Source organism: Myxine glutinosa, chromosome 5 (genome assembly GCF_964187855.1).
Source record: "Myxine glutinosa chromosome 5, kmMyxGlut1.1, whole genome shotgun sequence".
NCBI lineage: Eukaryota > Metazoa > Chordata > Myxini > Myxiniformes > Myxinidae > Myxine > Myxine glutinosa.
This window is the reverse complement of record NC_136265.1, coordinates 201,781,895-201,804,685: the sequence shown is the minus strand read 5'-3', so window position 1 is coordinate 201,804,685 and position 22,791 is coordinate 201,781,895. Positions and strand designations below refer to the sequence as shown.

General features: G+C 36.9%; 1 protein-coding gene across 1 annotated transcript in view; it reads right to left on the bottom strand.

Moving 5' to 3' along the window:
* Positions 1-22,791, bottom strand: part of LOC137426510 (adenosine receptor A2a) — a 51,783-nt gene that overhangs the window by 7,629 nt on the left and 21,363 nt on the right. The window contains exon 2 of the mRNA XM_078779371.1: positions 21,587-21,868. Within this exon, the coding sequence (XP_078635497.1) occupies positions 21,587-21,868 (282 nt within the window). The remainder of the gene's footprint in view (positions 1-21,586; positions 21,869-22,791) is intronic.

The window sequence follows — 22,791 nt, the reverse complement described above, 5'->3', positions numbered from 1 at the left end:
GATGTAAGTGTGCTAAAATAGACCAGAGAAAACATTTATTGTCTTTATTTTTGATATTGATAACTGCTTTTCTATTTTTGATAACACTGGGTAAATCAATGTAAGAAGAAGCTTTTAGAGGATCTGATTTAAGAATATGAATGTCTATGTAAATAATTTTTCCTATATTGAATCCACTTCCTACGATTGAATTATCCACATCTTGCTCTTGTTTAATAAGTTCATCATAGACTCCTGATGTTTTAAAATCTTGATATGAAGATATAAAGTGTGGCTCAGTTCTCATGTATGGTGCATCTATAACTCCTTCATCCTTTGTCATTTCTAATTTTACTCCCATATAAAATTTAAGTGGTTTCATTTCCTTTAGTGTTTTTTCAATCAACGTTTGAACAGCAGGTTTAACTATTTCTACAGCATCAACTATAGACTCTGGTTCAGGAGGTTTGAAGTTAAAGACTCTTATTTTAATATGTCCTTTGAATGCTCCATCAGAGTTTTTAGTTGTGATAAAATTTGATAAATGTAGATTTGTTTTAAGATGTATTTTGAAGCCTTTCTTGAGGATATTTTTATTACATGTAGAACAGTGTTTTGTTTCAGGTGGAAGAGGGGAAAGTTTGTTTAAAATGTTGTATGTATGTTTTGCGGTGAGAATATGTTGTTTATAATATTTTACTTCCTTCTCGCAAGTATCACAATAAACCATATTTATAGCGTGAGAAAACGTGGTGTTTTATATATATCACTGTGCTTAAAATAAAACACTTTTGAGCTTTACAGCTCCGTTTTATATATATCGCTGTGCTTAAACTAAAACACTTTTTCACTCAGAATCATCTAAGTCATAACTATCACATGAATACTCAGAATCATACTCAGAGTCATCAATAAAGCTACTCTCATAACTATCATTTGAGCACAAACTATTAGTATCATAACTATCATCTGTGTTCAATGAAATACTATCATCACCATCGTCCAAGTTCAATGAAATACTATCATCACTATCGTCTGAGTTCAATGAAATAGTAAAATCTTCACTGCTGTATTGACTCATATTTAATTAGCAAGAAAAATATTCCCATCAATATCTATATACTTTCTTTCATTAACAGATTCAATCTCTACAATTTTTATATCAAAAGTTATCTTTAAATAATCTCTAACTATCATAGAACGAAATGACATTTCACCAGAAATATTAACATCATTCATTTTACTTAGATCTACACCCTTTGGATTATTAAAGAAAATACAAATGTCTCCTCTAGAATTATTAATGGTCTTATCATTCTTTTTCAAAGTATCGTGGTCAATCACTTTTTCAAGCTTTGAATAAATTGCCAGGAGTAGAGGAGAAACTTTTGTTAGATTTACTTTAATGGATGTCTTTCCAGGTATAGTTAGAGCTCTTCCTTTAAATGAAATAGAGGGGCTCATGTTATTTTCCATAACTGGTTTTACCCAAAAATTTCCATATTTATCTTTGTTCAATTTAACATCTTTGACATATTTTTCTATATCTTCCACCGAAGTAGAGATTGATTGAAATTTGTCTTTTGTGCTTTGAAACATTGTATTTATTAATGAATAAACTTGCGTTTAGTTTAAGTAAAAATTTACCACATAAATATGATAAGTTCTGAAGGATATTTAGAATTTCCAGACTCTCCATATGATAAATTAGAGAATTGTCCGGCTTGTGATAGAGTGGGGCTTAATGATGAGGATTCATATAAACAATGTATTTTCTGTGATTTAATTTTAATTAATGATAATAAGAAATATAAAAAAATATATAACTCTTTTAAATTAGAACCAAAAATGAATTACTTTACAAGATTAATAAGAGAGATGAATGTTAAGTATTGTGATGATAATACACCATTTCTTTCAAGGGAAGAGACTAATTGTATTGAGGAAATGTATAAGGGTTTAATGATATTTATTATTCAAAATAATTTTAATGGAAATGTTAATACAAGATACTATATAAATAAAATAATGGATTATTTTGAAATTAAACCCGAACTCAGGATAAAATATAGAGTTTCTCAAATAGCTCAAAAAAAGTTGGATAACTTGTTTTCCAAATATATAAATGAATGATTTTTTACCCGTTTGGGAAAATAAGATAAAATTTAATAACCATAAAAACATTCCAAATTCATTGAGATGTCTAATAGTTGGTTCAAGCGGATGTGGAAAAACCTGTTTACTTTTAAAGATGCTCCTTGGTTCTAATTTTTTAGATTATGATAATTTAATAATTTTTACAAAGTCAAGTTTTCAACCCGAGTATCAACTACTCTCACAGGGTTTTAATGCGGGTCTTAAAAAGGAAGACATTATCGGTTTATTTAAACTTCAAAACAAACTAAATGATTATAATATTGATGATATAATACAATTATTTTGTGATACACAGAAATCAAAATCGAAACCCATAACTTGTATTCTCAGTGATAATACGGATGATATACCTTCACCTCAAGATTTAGATAAATCAAAAAAGAACCTTGTCATCTTTGATGATTGTGTTAATGAGAGAAACCAAACAGTAATGGATAGCTACTATACAAGAGGGAGACATTCTTCTTGTAATTGTATATATCTTAGTCAATCATATTTTCAACTCCCTCGACGCTCAATAAGAAACAATGCCAATACTTTTATTTTATTTAAGTTAAATTCAATAGATGTAAATAATTTTTGGAGAGATAATTGCTCTACGTTATGTAGTAAAAAAGAATTTGAAAATTATATGAAACACACGATTGGAAAATATAAATATATTGTTGTGAAACAAGATGAGATACTAAATGATATTTTTCAATAAATAAATACAGAAAATGAATACTGAAGAAAGAGAAAGAAAGTTTAAGGAACATCAACAATTAGTTTCAAAAGTTGTTAAACAACAGGAAGAGATAAAGAAGAAACGGAGACAGAAACTAACTGGTGAAGAAGCCTTTGAAAGAAAACAAGAGAAATTCTTTAAACCACTTTTGAAAACTCAACACCCTACAGTTCCCACGGTAGAATTTACTCCGAAAAAACTTCAAATGCTCAAAGATTTTAGTCAGATAACAAAACAAGAACTTGGTGAATTAGAATATGATGACGAGGGATTATTTCGGAAACTTGAGGAGGTAAATCAACCCCCTAATTATGTTGTGGAAGCTCTTCAAAACAATGAATATTCGGCGGGTTCAAAAACCAGAGCAGGTCTCATTCCAACAGAAGAACCAGCAGTGTTTCATCTTGTGGAAGAAAAGGTATTGATATTTAATGATGAATTGATGTTCTTGAGTTCTACTCAACCAAATGTTAAATTAACTCCAAGATTAATGTTTCTTCTAACAAACCCCGGATTCAGCGGTTCAAAATATTTTGAGGAACCACTTGATATGGAAAGAGAGGAAGATAGGGTATATATTGAGTTGCTAAATGCACTTGATTATGGAGTTTCTGTTGCTGGTAAAAGTAAGAAGAATGAGAAGGAGAAACATATTATTGATGCTTTAAGTAAGCTTGGTTCGGGTGTTAGTTTTCTTCCAAATGACCCATCACAATTAGTTAATAGGCTATTATTGTTGTTAGGTAGTAAGAAGGCTGGAAACAACAATTGTTTTAATGAATCCTCAGCCATTTTAGATCAGTTGATGAACATGAAAATAATTAATAAATGTCAATACAAAGATATTTTATTAGATATTAAATAAGATGAGAAGCACAATTCTTAGTTTTAATTTCACAACGAGCGATTACACAGCTTCATTCCCTTACCCACTACAACTTGACCCCCTTACCTCATATGAGGCATCTTTGTTGTCAATGGAAACTTACAATACCCTTTTTAATATCACAGAGAAAAACAACAAGTTTAGTTATAATCCAGGAAGTGGATATAAAACTATAACCGTTTCACCTGGAGCTTACGAGATTTCTCAAATATCTTCAGAAGTCTCTCGCCTTATGAAAGAAAAAGGTGATGAACCAAAAAATATTGTAATAGATATTCAAAAACACACTTCAAAATCAACTATTAAACTTAAAAATAATTATAAAGTTGATTTCACGATTGAAAATTCGTTTAGAGAGCTATTGGGTTTCTCTTCAAAAAAGATTGAAAATAACGGGACGTTTTACAGTGATAATGTTATCCAAATATCCTCCGGTATAAATTCAGTATTAATTCATTGTGATTTGATTGATGGTGCTTATAACGATGGAATAAGAACAAATACAATATTTTCATTCAGTGCATACTCAACCCCGATTGGTTATAAATTTAATATGGAACCAAAAAATCTTGTCTATTTACCTGTGTCAGGAAAAACCATATACAGAGTAAATTTTAGGATAACCGACCAAGATAATCGTATGATATCCTTTAATGATGAAATTATATCCATCAGAATTCACCTACGTGAAGTTTTTCAATAAATAAATAATGGTTATTGTGAGAAAACACGAGTTGGGAAAATATAAAATAATTACAGGGGAGGGCATGTTCCTTTCACCAGACTATACAAGGTATGTGGGTAGAGGATACTATAAACCTAAGAGACAACGAGGTGTAGGTCATCAATTTCGAAATAAAGGAGATGGGATAATTGATACTCTAATGGGTATTGGTTCAACCATCCTTAAACATAAAGACCTAATTGGTTCAACTGCTTCTGCCGTGGGCTCCGTTGCGGGTGCTATAAAGAGTATAAAAGATGCTCAAAAGGAGTCTCATAAATTACAAGCAATCAAAGAAATAAAAAAAGGTAAAACTCAACTATCTTCACAAGAACGACAAAAAATCATTAAAATACTTGGGTCAGGGTTTCAACAATTTTAATGCTATATAAATACAAGTATGGAAGCGATTGATAGTATCTATGATTTGGATGATACGATTATCATTTCAAACTCCACTAAAAAGGAAGACTATTTTAAGGTAAATGCTATAACAGGAACAGACTGGAATTCAAACGGAACAAAAAGTTTTGAAATAAATAATCAACAAACTTACTTGAATATAGCTGATAGTTTCTTGCTGTGTAAATTTAAATTCACTAAGGCTGCGAATAATACTAATGCTACACTCGTAAATGATTTCTTCTGGAAAATGTTTGACAGTGTCCGCCTGTATATTGGAACACAAGAGGTTGAAGCGGTTGATTATGTCTCTGCTACATCTGAAATGATGAAATTTACACTATATTCGTTTAGTGATAGAATGGGTAAGGGAGCTGTTGAGGGTTTTATTCCTGATATGTCAACGGGTACAAACGCAGACCCTGGTTATAGTCAAAGGAAGTCAATGTATAATGATGACGCAAAAGCTGAGAATAGTTTTACCGTAGCAGTACCTCTGAAAGGTATATTTGGATTTTGTGATTATGATAAAGTTTTGTATGGGCTTAAAATTAGATTTCAACTACAAAGGAATGATAATGTAAATAGATTGCTTTTTGGGGATGAAAATGCTTTGGAGAAAATAATAAATTTGTTATTAATGATTTGTGTTGGTATATCAGTGAATATACTCCTAATCTTAAACGGAAGAGATGTTAAATAGAAGACTTAACTCAAAGAAACCGCTAAATGTATCATACCTTAAAAGAAGATGTCAACACGTTAAACTGGAACACACTACCTACACTTGGAATTTAGGTGTTCTTCAAGGAAAGCCACGATACCTCTGGCTCATTTTTAAAAAACCAGATGGAGAGGACGGTACTAATAAGAATAATGCCCTGAGTGATAATGCAAAAAGGTGAAACAACTTCGGGTTTCTCTTGATGGCACATTTTATCCGCGAGATAGATTGGAAATTGATTGGGAAAAAAATGATTATGCGGAAGCCTACAAGTCCTACCAAAAGGTGTGTGAAAGTAATGGTAATAATGATCCTATTTTGGATATGGTTGCGTTTCAAAAACTTTATACAATCTACGCAATTGACCTGAGTTCTCAAAAGGAAACTATAAAGTCTAATCGAGTGGATACTTCTCTATACATTGAAAGAGGGGAGAGTGAAGAGGTTAATGCATATTGTTTGCTTTTGGAGGAAACAGAATTACAGATTAATACAGATAATGGTGTTATGATTAATATCACATAGGTTTTTTCTCATAAATAAATGGTTGGGGTATATGTTAATCAAATCAATCTTAATAAATTAACATCTTGTATTCAAAATCAAAAGCCTTGTATTATTAATGTTAATACAATTCAAAGAAAAGGAGCTGTAAGAATTGATGTTTTACTCACACACACACAAGTAAAAACACTAAATGATGTTGGATCACTTAAAATTAAAATGACGAAACCTATGTTAAAGAAATATTCAATAGACGAGTCAAGAGGAGGATTTCTCCCGTTTCTAATTCCTTTATTTGCTGGTTTAAGTGCGGCGGGAGCATTGACTGGTGGTATTTCAGCAGCGGTAAAAACTGCTAACGAAAGGAAGGCACAACTAAAAGCTCAAAAAGAATTGGAAAGACATAACAAGGAGTTGGAGAAACAAATTAGTGGAAGTGGTGTAATTGTAGATTTTGCTCAAAAACTTGAAAGTCTACCTGATAAAGCTAGATTGTTGGTTGGAGATATGCTTTCCTCTATCGCTCAAGCGGGTGTTAAACTAACTAAACGGGGTAATGGATTGTATCTTTCTCATAAATAAATGGATAAATGGTTTAAACAATTTGGAAAGAATACAACGTCAAATATAGAACTAGCTAAGTATTGTAAAACACTAAAAATTGATAATGTGGTTATTTGTATGAGAGATGAATTAATACATATAAATAAGAATACAAAGAATATTATTATGAATTTAGACACACAGAATGGTTCTCATTGGGTTTGTATTCATAATAGTCAGGATAAATATTATTTTGATAGTTATGGTATGCCACCACCTGTTGAAGTAATACAATTCTTACAGAATGGTGTTTATCAAACATTCCAAGTTCAAGAAATTAATTCTAAATGTTGTGGCCAATTATGTTTATATGTATTATTTCAACTCAACAATAATGAAAATTTTTATGATATCATTTTTTATCTAATATAAATGACCTATGTTGGAAAAGATGGTTCTATCTTTGGAAAATCCTCTCAGGATATTGATTTATCAAATTATTATACAAAGGCACAGGCTGAACGACAAAAATATAGTGTAAGTAAAAATATTAATATGAAGAATACTTATAAATTAATCAATTATCCAAACCCTACAGATGCGAATGACTTGATTAGATTCAGTGATTTATCACAATATATATCTTTAAAGAAAACAGCACGTTTTGTGAAACAAGTAAAATTTACAACCACAACACCTGGTTATACTGACCATACACCTTTCCTCATTGAATTTAACTACCTGCTTACAATTAAATTTTATAAAGAAGGACATTTAGTTAATATGCGAATTAATAAATGGGGGTATGATATGCCTGATTTAGGGTATAATTGGTCTTTTTCAATAAACATAGAAGACCTACATGATTTAAATCAGTCTCGTAAAGAAGAATATTATCCACTTGGTGAAGATAAGGATTTATGTGGAAGTACAATTAGTAAACAACAAATACGTGATTTTAAGAAAATAAAAATATATGATAGTATAGCGATGGTTCGCATGACAAAGAAGGAAGGTAATGAGATAAGGATAGAAAGCCGAGGAATACAAACCGATTTGGTAGTGGGAAGATGGGGTGGTATTACCTGTCATAATATTAATCTCACATATATTTCTGATACATAAATGGCAGGAAGAAGACTACAAGAGAATTATAATTTTTGTATTCAAGGATACCTACAAGAAAAGGGTGCTCGGTATTACATACCTTATGATTTGGAGCATATACATGGGAATTTTGTCATTAAAAACTGGCCTTATACTGATATTGTTAAACCCACAAATAGAGACTTGTTTAAAATATTAAATAAAAATGAACTTCTCAAAGTTATGAAATATAAAACTCTTTTAGAAATCGTCAACAAATCTTATTGGTATCCTATTATGAGAAAAATAATTATAGATACAAGAATATCTCAAAATCCAGATGAGTATATGTATAATATTCTTTGGGGTTCAAACTCAAGGGTAGCAAGGGATGAGGAAGGAGTTGAAGAAGAGAAGGAGGAAAGAGAGAAAAAGGAGAAGGAGGAAAGGGAGAGGGAGGAGAAGGAGGAGAGGGAGAAAAAGGAGGAGAAGGAGGAGAGGGAGAAAAAGGAGAAGGAGGAAAGGGAGAAAAGGGAGAAGGAGGAAAGGGAGAAAAGGGAGAAGGAGGAAAGGGAGATGGAAATCAGTGAGATTCATAAAAGATTGAGTGTATTAAAGCAAATAAATCAATCTCAACGCACCGAAGAGGAAATTAAAGAATTAACAACTCTTATGAAGATAATGGTTTCAAAAATAAGAACGTCAATGTCTCCAATTTCAGGGAGGAGATTTAAACGAGAAAGTGGTGAAGAAGAAGAAGAAGAAGAAGGAAAAGATTATGTGATTGATGATGTTGGTGTCATTGACTTTAGTTAGTTTTTATTTGTAAATAAATGGAGGAGAGAGTGAAGGCATTCCTTAGGATTCTTTATGTTTTAAAAATCAAGATTGAAATGTATATGTTGAAAACCAAAAAGGTTTTGATACTCTGTCGGAATTTTTCTGATAAATAAATATGAGTTATTGTCTCAAATGTAAAAAGAAAACTAAATCTAAAAATATCTCTTATGTTAAAGCTAAAAATAATAGAGTTTGTCAAAAAGGAATATGTCAAGTGTGTGGCTCTAAAAAGTGCCAATTCATCTCTCCTAAAAGAGGAGGAGACATACAAAAGTTTCTGTCAGGAAGTAAATTTACAACAACTGGAATTCCAGGGGAATTACACCTTCCAGGGTATTCTTTCTGTGGTCCAGGAACAAACTTGGATAAAAGATTAGATGAGGCTAACAATCCTAAACCTTGGTCTAAACCTACAAATAGGGTTGATGAAGTGTGTATGAAGCATGATATTGCTTATGGGGATACCACTACGTTGACTGAAAAACATAAAGCCGACAGCGAAATGTTGTATAATTTGTCTTTGATACAAAATCCAACGTTGAGAGAGAAAGTTGATAGGTTTATTGTGAGAAATTTGATAAATGCTAAATTGAAACTTGGTCTTGGTTATTCCTCAAAAAACTATTAGGCTCTAATGATGCCATCAAGACTGAGGAGCTTTTGGCTGAAGAATTACACAAACCTATAATCACAAAGTTTAAAAGAAGGAAGGTTTATTCTAAATACACTGACCACATATGGTCCGCTGATTTAATTGAATTGAATAATGACAGGGGATACAGGTATGCTTTAACCGTTATTGATTTGAGGAGTAGATTTGCCTGGGTTGTCCCTTTAAAAAATAAAAGGGGTGATACTTTAATGTTAGCCTTTAAGCTAATATTTGATCGGGATAAAAGGAAACCAAAGAAGTTATGGACTGATGAGGGAACAGAGTTCTATAACAAAATATTCATGAAATTTCTTAAGGGGAAGGGTATTAAATTATACAGCACCTTTAATGAAGGAAAGGCAGTTGTTATTGAGCGTTTTAATCGTACTTTAAAAGAGAAATTATATAAAAAATTCACACAACTCGGTTCTCAAAAATGGGTGTATTTAATTCAGGATATTGTAGATAATTACAATAATACAGTTCATTCATCAACACAATCAAAACCATCAGAAACATTTACAAAATTAGAATATGAAAAGGAGATTAATTTGAGAAAGCCCAAGTTTAAAGTTGGTGATATTGTAAGAATATACAAATGGAAAAGTCATTTTGAGAAAGGTTATACACAAAAATGGACTCGTGAATTATTTAAAATCATTGATGTAATGGATACAGTCCCTTGGACCTACAAATTATATGATTTAAATGGAGAAGAAATCTTGGGTTCATTTTACTCACAAGAATTACAAAAAACACAAGTAAGCAGATAATACCCTTGAAAATAATAAATAAATAAATAAAATGTAATGGGGATACGTTTTTAAATCTGTGAACCCCAAACACAGAATCCCACAACTTTTTAGTTGGGGCTTAACTTTTGTGTGTGTATAATGGGGATACGTTTTTAAATCTGTGAACCCCAAACACAGAATCCCACAACTTTTTAGTTGGGGCTTAACTTTTGTGTGTGTATAATGGGGATACGTTTTTAAATCTGTGAACCCCAAACACAGAATCCCACAACTTTTTAGTTGGGGCTTAACTTTTGTGTGTGTATAATGGGGATACGTTTTTAAATCTGTGAACCCCAAACACAGAATCCCACAACTTTTTAGTTGGGGCTTAACTTTTGTGTGTGTATAATGGGGATACGTTTTTAAATCTGTGAACCCCAAACACAGAATCCCACAACTTTTTAGTTGGGGCTTAACTTTTGTGTGTGTATAATGGGGATACGTTTTTAAATCTGTGAACCCCAAACACAGAATCCCACAACTTTTTAGTTGGGGCTTAACTTTTGTGTGTGTATAATGGGGATACGTTTTTAAATCTGTGAACCCCAAACACAGAATCCCACAACTTTTTAGTTGGGGCTTAACTTTTGTGTGTGTATAATGGGGATACGTTTTTAAATCTGTGAACCCCAAACACAGAATCCCACAACTTTTTAGTTGGGGCTTAACTTTTGTGTGTGTGTGTATGTGCGAGTGAGTCATAATAATATACAAACCCTAACCCAACCCAAGCCCTAACCCAACCCCATCCCTAACCCAAACCCATCCCTAACCCAACCCATCCCTAACCCAACCCCATCCCTAACCCAACCCCATCCCTAACCCAACCCCATCCCTAACCCAACCCCATCCCTAACCCAACCCCATCCCTAACCCAACCCCAACCCTAACCCAACCCCATCCCTAACCCAACCCCATCCCTAACCCAACCCATCCCTAACCCTCACATTCAAAATCCCAACCCTAACCCAATCCCATCCCTAACCCAACCCCAACCCTAACCCTCACATTCAAAATCCCAACCCTAACCCAACCCATCCCTAACCCAACTCCATCCCTAACCCAACCCCATCCCTAACCCAACCCCAACCCTAACCCTCACATTCAAAATCCCAACCCTAACCCAACCCCATCCCTAACCCTCACATTCAAAATCCCACCCAAACCCTAACATAATCTTTCTTTTCTTCTTTTTTAAATACGTATTTCTTTTTTTTTTTCCTCTTCCTCCAATTCTGTCTTTCAAGGCTTTTAAGTTTGAAGAAGTAGAAATGGGAAGAAAGAATTTTCCAGCATTTTCTTCCTCGAACTTTCTTGATATTGCTTAAATCAAGCGTCATTAAATAAAGAACATTGTTCATTGCTTTAGAATCCAAAGAGTCTCCAAGAGGAACCCCACAGGTAGAGTCTCCAAAATAAAACCAACTTTCCAAGTTCCCAAGGTATAACCACATTCCTGTTGAGCCTCCAAGATAGGTATCACATTCCGAGTCATCAAAACAAAACCCCCATTCCGAGTCTCCAAAAATATAACCATCTTTCCAAGTCCCCAAGGTCAAACCACAATTTTCAGAAATATTGGGGGTTTCCGTGATAAGTCTCACATAGTATAACTGCGGACCATCAGGGAAAACTTCCCTTTCCCAATTTTTAGGGTTTCTATGATGTGTCTCACATAGTATAACTGCGGACCATCAGGGAGAATTCCCATTTCACAATTTTTTAGGGTTTCTATGATGTGTCTCACATAGTATAACTGCGGACCATCAGGGAGAACTCTCCTTGCCCAATTTTTTAGGGTTTCTATGATGTGTCTCACATAGTATAACTGCGGACCATCAGGGAGAACTCTCCTTGCCCAATTTTTTAGGGTTTCTATGATGTGTCTCACATAGTATAACTGCGGACCATCAGGGAGAACTCTCCTTGCCCAATTTTTTAGGGTTTCTATGATGTGTCTCACATAGTATAACTGCGGACCATCAGGGAGAACTCTCCTTGCCCAATTTTTTAGGGTTTCTATGATGTGTCTCACATAGTATAACTGCGGACCATCAGGGAGAACTCTCCTTTCCCAATTTTCAGAAATTTGTGGGTCTCCAATGTATGACTTGTATTCTGGCTCATCAAGGTAGAACTTGTTCAGTGGGTTTTGTTTTGATAACTCACAACAAGTATCATCATGGTAAAACTCTTTTTCAGGATTTTGTGGATCTCCAAGGTATAACTCTTTGGCTGGGTCATCAAGGTAGAACTCGTTCTGGGGGTCTTGGTTGTTCAAAATGTCTTCAAACAAAAAAATAACTTCATCCCAAGTTGTGTTAAAAGCAGAATTTTCATTTCGTATCTCAGATACAATTTCCTGTGAAAGAAAATAACAATGTATTAATTTAATACAATATTTTTTATTTGTATAAATCAAGCTTTATGAATATTAAAATAAACTTTGTTAACTCTTACACGAGTCTCATCTTAAAAAAAAAAAAAAAAAAAAAAAAAAAAAAAATTTAATAAATAAATAAATAAATAAACAAACTTACCTCCATTGATAAGAGGTTCGAGTCCAGTTCATCAATCTGAAGGTTGAGTTCTACACAGGTAGTAGGACTCCATGGAATAGCAAAGTTATCCCATTCCATTTCGGCATAGTAGTCCATTCTCAAGTGAAGCAGAAAGCGTGTTTGAAAAAGCCTGTGTGGTCGGTGCCTTTTATAAGGACTGGGTGTGTCTTCCTGTGGAAATTCCCTGGGCGTGTCTTAACTGGAAATGATGTGATGGAAATTCCCTGAAAATGATGTAATGTATTACCTGGAAATGATACAATGCTGAAGAGTTTATAAAGTGGGTGGGACTTAGCAAAAGTGGGAGGAGCTCAGCAAAAGTGGGCGGGGCTTAGTAAAAAGTGGGCGTGGCTTAACAAAAAGTGGGCGGGGCTTAGTATAAAATGGGCGTGGTTTACCAAAAAGTGGGCGGAGCTTACCAAAAAATGGTATGTGGCACTGGAGGCGCTCAAGCAAGAACATTGAGGGAGGTTTACCATTTTATCTTAGCTCAGTTAAAATATCTTAATAAAGAACCGAACTCAAACATATTTTTTGTTAATATATTAGATGGTGAAGAGAGTTGTAGGAGAATTAAATTATTTCCCACGCATAAACAAATATTTGTAGGGTCGTTGTTTGAGTGGGTTATATTCACCAGATGATATTAAGAGTAAAAGGTTAAAAGGTCCATGAGGTCAGAAGGATCACAGGTGTTTAAGTGGTCTAATGAATAAGGATAACATGTCAAAAGGTTAGAAGGTTCGTAAAGAACAGGGTGAGAGAAATATAGGTGTTTAGGGGCAATGAGGGAGGGAAAGAATTAATATGGAAGTGAATGGGTCAATGTTTGAGTGGGTCAAAGATTAATCTGCCAGATGATATGTAGAAGAAGGATGATAGGTCTATAAGAGAAAACAAATATTTGTAGTGTTTGAGTGGTCTAATGAACAACATTAAGGATAGGTACTACAGACAAAAGGTTCATAAAGATGAGGGTGGGAGAAATAGAGGTGTTTATGATTTTTGAAAAAGACAAGGGGGTAAATGACATTAGATAGGGATTTCCCATGTTAAACGGAGGTGTCCCAGAAGCAACATTATTACACTACTTGGGGTGTACTTACTTTTTCACGTGACTGTGCATATGTGGATACCAAAATATTTTTTTAATTTCAACAATTTTCTGGAAGAAATGGTGCATTATTTGAAAAAGGGGCAAGGGTTACAATATTTTTGGCCATGACAGTATGTGGTTTTCTTTTATCAGCATGGGTATTTGGGACTAATTAAATACACATTATATACTCTAGTTGTGTTACTAATTCACATAATTTCATGAAGTTTGACAATCTACCTGGAGAGCTCCTTAAAAAATCCTTTTGAAAAAAAATTGAGCAATAGAATAATGCAACTTTTTTTTTTTTTTTTTTTTTTTTTTTTTTGTATACAAGGTCGAGGCTCGTGAAAGAGCGAATATTAATCACCCAGAAAGACAAACCGACACATAAAACATATAACATAGGGAGCGGTAGACAAGATGGGGAGAGAGGGGGAAGGACACAAACACAACATTTGAGAGCAGTGACTGAGAGACATGGAGACATCGAGAGATCTGAGAGAGGGCGAGGGCTTGGGGGGGGGGGGGGCGTGGGAAGGGGGCGGTGGGAGAGGTATAAAACATATGGACACTGCCAGGACTTCCAGGAAAGAAGTTGGAATTTCAAACAAGGTGGATCTGGGGTGAATTAGCGGGGGTAGAAAAGATCAAGGTTTTGGATGGGGGAAGATAAGAGATGGTGGTGAACAGCTGTTTTAAAGACCTGGAGGGAGGAGTGGGATTGAAGGGAGTGAGGGAGTTTGTTCCAGAGGCGGGAGAAAAGAGGAATGAAAGAGTGAAGGTGAGCAGAGAGCCGAGATTTCGGCAGTTTAACCATCAGAGGGTTGCTGGCAGATCTTGTGCGACCTGTAGGAATATTTGGGGGACAGAGCACAGAGAGAGCTGGGGGTGCAAGGCCGGAGAGGAGTCGGTAGAAGACAGAAAGACCACCTACCTGCCTGCGGTGAGTGAGTGAAAGGCCCTCAGAGATAGCTTCATCGCGGGAGATTCCAATAATTCTGAAAGCTTTGGTTTCAACAGCGTGAAGCCGAGCTAGGTGTGAGGCAGGAGCACCGGCCCATAGGGGAGAACAGTATTCCATTGAGCTGCGGATGAAAGCCTTGTATGTGGTGAGGAGCTCAGGTGTGCCGAGGAAGGACTTCGCACGACGGAGGATGCCCAGTCGGCGACTGGCTTTGGAGGCCAGCTTGGAAATGTGGTTTTCCCAAGAAAGATCATGGCAGATAGTGAGACCCAAAATCTTGAGCGACAGAACTTCTTGGAGAGGATTGTTGAGAAAGTAGATGGGAGGGTTGTCCAGTCGATCTTTTCGGAGAGACATAGTAAGAGTGTGAGATTTGTCAGGATTGAAAGACATGTTCCACTTGTTTGACCAGTCTGTGATTTTGTCCAGGTCTTCAGAGAGTGAGGAGGCAGCAGACTGCCGATCTGAGGGAAGAGGAATGGAGCGGCAGAGAGTGGAGTCATCAGCAAAGAGATAGAGAGGATTTTCGAGAGAGTCAGAGAGATCATTGATGAAGACCAGAAAAAGCACGGGGCCCAGAACACTGCCTTGGGGAACTCCAGCCTGAACAGGAAGAGGAGATGAGAGAAACCCATTCAGGGCCACACGTTGACGACGACTAGAGAGGAAGTCCGCCAGCCATGCGTGGAGATTTCTATGGATACCAAAGGAGGAGAGTTTGGTGAGCAGAGCGGGGTGCCAGACCGTGTCGAAGGCACGTGATATGTCGAGGGAGACAGCTCTAATTTCCTGTTTGGCATTGAGGACCTCCATCCATTGTTGAGACAGCAGAAGCAGCATGTCCAGAGTAGAGTGACCTGGTCTGAAACCAAATTGATGATCAGAGATCAAGCCATTGGAGAAGAGGAAAGATTTCATATCCGAAGCAATGATGGATTCCATGACTTTGCTGATAATTGGGAGAAGGCTGATTGGTCTGTAGTTGCTAGGATCTGTTTTTGCACCTTTTTTGTGCAAAGCGGTGATGTTGGCTGATTTCCAAGCAGATGACCTTGAGCAAAAGAGAGGGTGAAGAGAACAGAGAGAGGGTGAGACAGAGCAGCAGAGCAGGATTTTAGGACCCGTGGGCTGATGCCGTCGGGTCCAGTTGCAGAATCAGAGTCGAGGGTTGACAGAAACTTTTCCACCTTGTCAGGAGGAAAGGACACGGAGTCCAGGAGCAGCAGGGTACGACTGGGTATGGTGGGTACAGAGAGGGATGGGTTTGGGACACAAGATTTAGAGGCAAACACAGAGTTGAGGCATTCAGCTTTTTCACGTGCGGAGTCAGCTGTGTAGCCGTTTGAGGTAAGGGAGGGGATGGAGGGGGAACAAACACCAGAAACGGATTTGACCAGACGCCACCAGGATTTGGAAGAGGGAGACAGATAAGAGAGTTCGGTCTTGAGAACGGAGAGATATTGTTTCCTGGCTCTCCTGAGGGTGGACACACACTTGTTTCGGGCTTTGTGAAAGGAAATGAGATTTCCTTCCGTTGGATTTGCTTTCCAGGAGACGAAGGCAAGTTGTTTCTGGGCAACAGCCTCACCACAAGATTCCGTGTACCATGGACGGGAGGAAGGGTATGACAACTGAAGACGAGATGGGATAAATCTGTGCATGAGAGAGAGCAATTTACTTTGGAAGAATTCCCAGGATGAGTTGATGTCAGAGGTGGTAGAGATGGGAGACCAGTCCAGATGATTGATGGCTGCTTAAAGACCGTGCCAGTTGGCCTGAGTGAAATGCCAGACTCGTCGACGCTGAGCAGGCTCCCTGAGGATGGTCAGAGAGATGTCCACTTTAACAAGGACATGATCAGATGATCCGATCGGAGCAGAAGAAGAGCAGCAGACATTTTCAGGGAAGTTAGTCATAACCAAGTCCAGAAGAGAAGATGTTCCGTTGACTGAGATCCGGGTCGGGAAATTGACAGATTGTGTCAGTCCCAGTGAGTCGCAGAAGTCCTTTGCTGAGGAGCCATGGCTGGTGAGAGAGGTACCCACACCCAGCCAACTGGCATGATGACAGTTGAAATCACCACATATGAGGAAGAGAGAGTTGGGATGAGTAGATAGAAGTTGGTCCATATCATCAGACAGCGAGATGTAGATTGAGTCATCACTGTTTGGTGGACGGTACAACACACATATGAACAAGAGGTGGGAGCGAAGGGGAAGCCGTAGCCAGAGGTATTCCTGGGGGTGAGGTGGAGAGAGTGCAGTGCAGGGCGAGTGAGGAAGAGAGTTTTTGATAAAGATAGCAACCCCGCCTCCAGGACGAGGCTCAGGTCTATCATACCGGAGGAGGGAGTAGCCCGGGAGAGATACTATGGAATCAGAGACATCATAAAGGAGGAAAGTTTCTGTTAAGCAGATCACGTCTGGTTTGACAGAAGCAACCTGTATGGAGAGATCAGTTAAGTTTGAACGAAGGCCCCGGATGTTTGAGGTCCATACCGTTAATGAAGAGGAAGGGGGAGCATCAGATACAGAACAGGGGGGAGGAGGGGCAGGGTAAGATGTGGAAGAGGTGGAAGAGGTAGGGAGAGCTGTTGAAGGTGTGTCAGAGATTTCAGAATAGCTCGGAGAAAGGGAAGGATGGGGCGGACAAAAGGTTTGATGGTGATTGGGTGAGCCACAATGAGGTGTTATTTGAGGAGGGGGAAGAGCGAGGCAGAAGGTTGGGGGAGATGGAGGTGAGAGTTTGAAGGGGGAAGAAGCGGGGAGGACGCTTTGAGGAGGGGCAGTGAGAGGGGGGAAATTGAGAAGCAATGAGGGTGGGGAGATTTGAAGGGGAGGGGTGAGGGGGGAGTTTGGGAGGGAAGGGGCAAGGGGAGGGATTTGAAAGGGATGGGATATGGGGGAGATTTGGAGGGGAGGGGTGAGGCAGGAGTCTAGGAGGGGAGGGGCGAGGGGGCGTCTTGGCGGGGAGGGGTGAGGGGGTAGTTTAGGAGGGAGGGGGCAAGGGGGGAGATTTGAAAGGGATGGGTGATGGGGAAGATTTGGAGGGGAGGGGTGATGGGGAAGATTTGGAGGGGAGGGGTTATGGGGAAGATTTGGAGGGGAGGGGTGAGATTGGATTTTTGAAAGTGTACGATTTATGGGAAACGAACATTTATTGCAAAATGAGTTTCTTGTGACCTTCGAGTTAAAAATACGTTTAAGGACGCTGGATGGAGGATGGAGTGCAGGAGAGTTTAGGGAATGTAGAAAAAAGGCACTATAGGAGATGGATATTTTTTTTGGGATGAATTGATTTGGTGAGCAAGTCGAAAGCAGCCTTTTAAAGAAGAAGAAGAAAAAGGTGTTATAAAATATGACGGAATACATAACTTGAGGGGAAAGTGTAAACATTGAAGGTTAATGAGTGAAAACTATCTGGGGAAATGGGGGAGAAACACGTGGTCGAAGAACGAACGAACGAATAAGAATGAATAAACGAATGAGAACAGAGAAGGAAAATGTTTTTTTTTTTTTTTTTTTTTTTTTTTTTTTGAGTTGAGATTTACACAAGGAAGTAGGCTATGGGTGAAAAGACTGGGAATACAGAGAACGAAAGTTATTGGATCACAAAAGACGGACCGCTGAGAGAAAAACAAAGCCTCAAGGTTGTACAGTGCACACTGTACAAGGCCTCAAGACACGACACGGCAAACAGACGATCAATTTATGAAAGATAAACACCGAGAAACAACCAAAGTTGCACACAATAACTTCACACACCGAAAGATAAATACAGTTTCGACAAAATACAATTGTGAACAGACTTAACTTCGAAAAACGTGGAGACCGTGTGGAGCTTCGAAAATCCCTGCCGCCGTCTCCAAGATCTCGCGAGATCTCCAACTTTGTTACGAGGAGCGATAACAAATCTTACATTGATAAATTAATCGTGTGTTTTCAGGTTCTTTGAAAAGGTATTAACAGACAATGGACATACCAAAACAATATAAAACATGGTATTTGAAACTGGAGATGCGTGTGTCATATTCATGGATCACATTATTGCTCAGTTGGGAATCCACAAAGAGCTAATTGATGTATCTATACATTAATATGAAAACAAATTCATCAGTTATACAAAATTCCCTCAAATAAAGTGATATTGTTTTAATCAAATAAAGGCCTATATAAAATTCATCAAATAATTTTTTTAATCAAATTTATCAAATTCATCAAATATTTTTTAACATCAAATTTATCAAATAAAGGCCAAAATCAAATTCATCAAATAAAGGCCTATATCAAATTCATCAAATAATTTTTTAAATCAAATTTATCAAATAAAGGCCGAAATCAAATTCATCAAATAATCTTTAAATCAAATTTATCAAATAAAGGCCTATATCAAATTCATCAAATAATCTTTTAAATCAAATTTATCAAATAAAGGCCTATATCAAATTCATCAAATAATTTTTTAAAATCAAATTTATCAAATTCATCAAATATTTTTTAACATCAAATTTATCAAATAAAGGCCAAAATCAAATTCAGCAAATAATTTTTTCATCAAATTTATCAAATAAAGGCCTATATCAAATTCATCAAATAATCTTTAAATCAAATTTATCAAATAAAGGCCGAAATCAAATTCATCAAATAATCTTTAAATCAAATTTATCAAATAAAGGCCTATATCAAATTCATCAAATAATTTTTTTAAATCAAATTTATCAAATTCATCAAATATTTTTTAACATCAAATTTATCAAATAAAGGCCAAAATCAAATTCAGCAAATAATTTTTTCATCAAATTTATCAAATAAAGGCCTATATCAAATTCATCAAATAATTTTTTTAATCAAATTTATCAAATAAAGGCCTATATCAAATTCATCAAATATTTTTTAACATCAAATTTATCAAATAAAGGCCTATATCAAATTCATCAAATAATTTTTTAAATCAAATTTATCAAATAAAGGCCTATATCAAATTCATCAAATAATTTTTTTAATCAAATTTATCAAACTAGGGCATGCCCGTACGTGGGTGCAATGCCCGTACGTGGGTACGTGGGTACGTGGGTGCGAGTACGGTGACAATCCCCCCCCCCCCTCTATTTACATGAAATGGTTTGGTCCATGAAATGTTTTGGTCCATTCGCAACGCCAAAGCGAACGGCTTGCGAGTACAGTGACAATCCCCCCCCCCTCTATTTACATGAAATGGTTTGGTCCATTCGCAACGACCACAGAACCCCCCCCCCCCCCTCTATTTACATGAAATGGTTTGGTCCATTCGCAACGCCAAAGCGAACGGCGAACGGCTAAATCGCCATAGCTCGGTAACTACTTGTCCGATTAATTTAAAACCTTGAAAAGGCACATCCTCGGGTCCCCAGCAATATACCTGGCAAGTTTCAAGTATATCGGACCCGTGGTTGTCGAGAAACAGCGGTCACAGACATACAAACATACAAACATACACACAGAGATTACTGGAATTATAGATAGATAAAGGCCTATATTTAGGTATTTTCCAAAAGGTCTTATACGTGACAAACCAGTGCTCGATTAACTACTCATAGTTTCTGTCTCGATCTTTATCATAATTTCGAATTGAACTACATTCCTGTTACAACAGAGTATAAACTTCCAGGGAAAATAAATAATTATTTCACCTTCACACACTTTATTATATCACAAGGACTTTTTTGCAAAGTCTTTTCTTCTGCAAGTAACAGGATTTATAAATTCATACTTCAATCTCATTCTTCCCTCCAGGTCTTCAAAACACGTCATGACTGATGAACCTATCGGTGTCAATCTTACATGTACATGCTTATATATGCACGCTCTTTCACTTCCTTCTTTCTCTTGCTGTGGTTTACCTTGATTACAGCACAAAAAGATTCGGTTATTCTTATTATGTCGTGTTTGTTTTCTTGTATATTAAAGTTCTGTAGTACCAAACATCTGTTCATTCCAGTTTTTCCTACCGGAGAGTTTTCTTCTGTAATCATTTTGACCACCGCTTGCGTCCTCCCCTACTCCTCTTTCCTTCCCACATCAATTTATTTGTCCAAGTCTCCCTCTATTTTGTCCGTCAACCCTGTTGTTGGTGTTTCCCCTCTCCCCCCTCTCCCTCTGCTCTTCCTTTTGTTCTGTTGTGTCCTGATCCATTCAGTGTTGTAGCTCTTCCATGAGCTTTGACTCTGTATATTTATTATAATGGAACAAATGTATATGGTTATGTAAGTTTGTCATTTTGTATGTATGTTTATATGCGACCAAAACGTCTTCTTCTTCTTCTTCATCAATATAAAATTAACACCCTCTTAATTACGTTTAAACTGCTGAGACCCCTCAGACCTTTGACGACCCTTTAATTCCCCCAAGACCCTTAAGATCACCAAGACTCCTAAAGACCCAAAATACCCTTAAAGACCCAAAATACCCTGGAGACCCCAAAGACCCAAAAGACCCAAAAGACCCAAAACACAAAACACCCTGAAGACACAAAACACCCCGAAGACCCAAAACACCCTGAAGATCCAAAAGACCAGGAAGACCCAAAAGACCCTGAATACCCAAAAGACTCCAAAGACCCAAAACACCCTGAAGACCCAAAACACCCTGAAGACCACAAAGACCCTTAAAGACCCCAAAGACCCAAAATACCCTGAAGACCCAAAACACCCTGAAGACCCAAAACACCCTGAAGACCCAAAACACCCTGAAGACCCCTAAAGACACTTAAAGACCCAGAGGAACCAAAAGACCCTGAAGACCCAAAAGCCCCTGAAGACCCAAAAGACCCCGAAGACCCAAAAGAACCTGAAGACCCAAAAGACACCGAAATGGTCAAAGATGTCTATCGCTCTGAAATGATGTGTGCTGAGGCGTGTGCAGCGCGCCGTGTCACGCTAGTACAAACAAAGGACTACCTATTACCTCTGTAAGTCTTTTCCCATCAGCAGCAATCTGCCGGAGCTGCCTCCGAACCTCCATGAAGATTCGAGCATTGATCACGAACATGATGAGGAGCGGCGTAAGAATGCAACCCAAGAATATAAAATACACTTTAAATTTCAAGTCGATTATCAGAACGTAGACACAGGAGCCATCGTTGGATGGTCCGTTGTTCCAGCCCATGACGGGTATGAGTCCGATGATCAAAGACAATGTCCAAGTGATGAAGATGATGATTAGGGCATTGCGCTGCGTAATCACAACCTGCGTACACAGTAAATAAATATCAATACCATGCAGACATGTATTCAGACTTTTACCTGCAGTGCACCAGAGTAAAACATTCACCAAGTAAAATATACGTGAGAAAGAAAAATCAACGCAATACATTTTTTAAAGGGGAATTCTGGGGTGTTCTGGGTAAAACATCTCGTAATGCATGATCTTAATAGCAAGAAACCTACAACAGTGGAAGGGTTGGTCGATGATCTGAAGGATGAATGATCGTCCTCATCAACTTATCGAAGGGTGTACAGAATGAGACAAAGTAAATCAGTCAGGAATTTATAATAATAACAATAATAATTTGTTTTTTTGGTTTTTGTTTTCTTTTTTGTATACAAGATCGAGGCTCGTGTAAGAGCTAACATTAATCACAAAAAAAAATAGACGGACACACAAAACATACAATAAAGGGAGCGGGAGACAAGATGGGGAGAGAGAGGGAAGTATACAAGTGCAACAGCAGAGAACAGGGACATCGGAATTATCCAGGGGATTGAACACAATGTCCACAATTGAACATGAATTGTCCACAATTGTCCACATGAATTGTCCAACATGAATTTTCCACAATTGAACAGGGACAATTTACAAAAGAACGTTTTATTAAGAAACACCAAAGAAGAAGTCCAATGATAAAGATTATTTTGGTTACGAGGGATGTGAATACAAATACATTAATATGAATCAACACCGAAAATAAATACTATTGTTTCAAAGAACAAAATTGTAATTGTAAAATGTGAATATTGTAAAAAGTACAATAAATGCCCCAAAATTACACGAATTCATAATAAAGCATAAGTTATCGAAATTTAAATCGGAATAAACATTAAGAATATGGAATTGAAAGTGATGGCAATGAATAATTATGCATGGAAAAACGATATCAATCATCAAGGTGG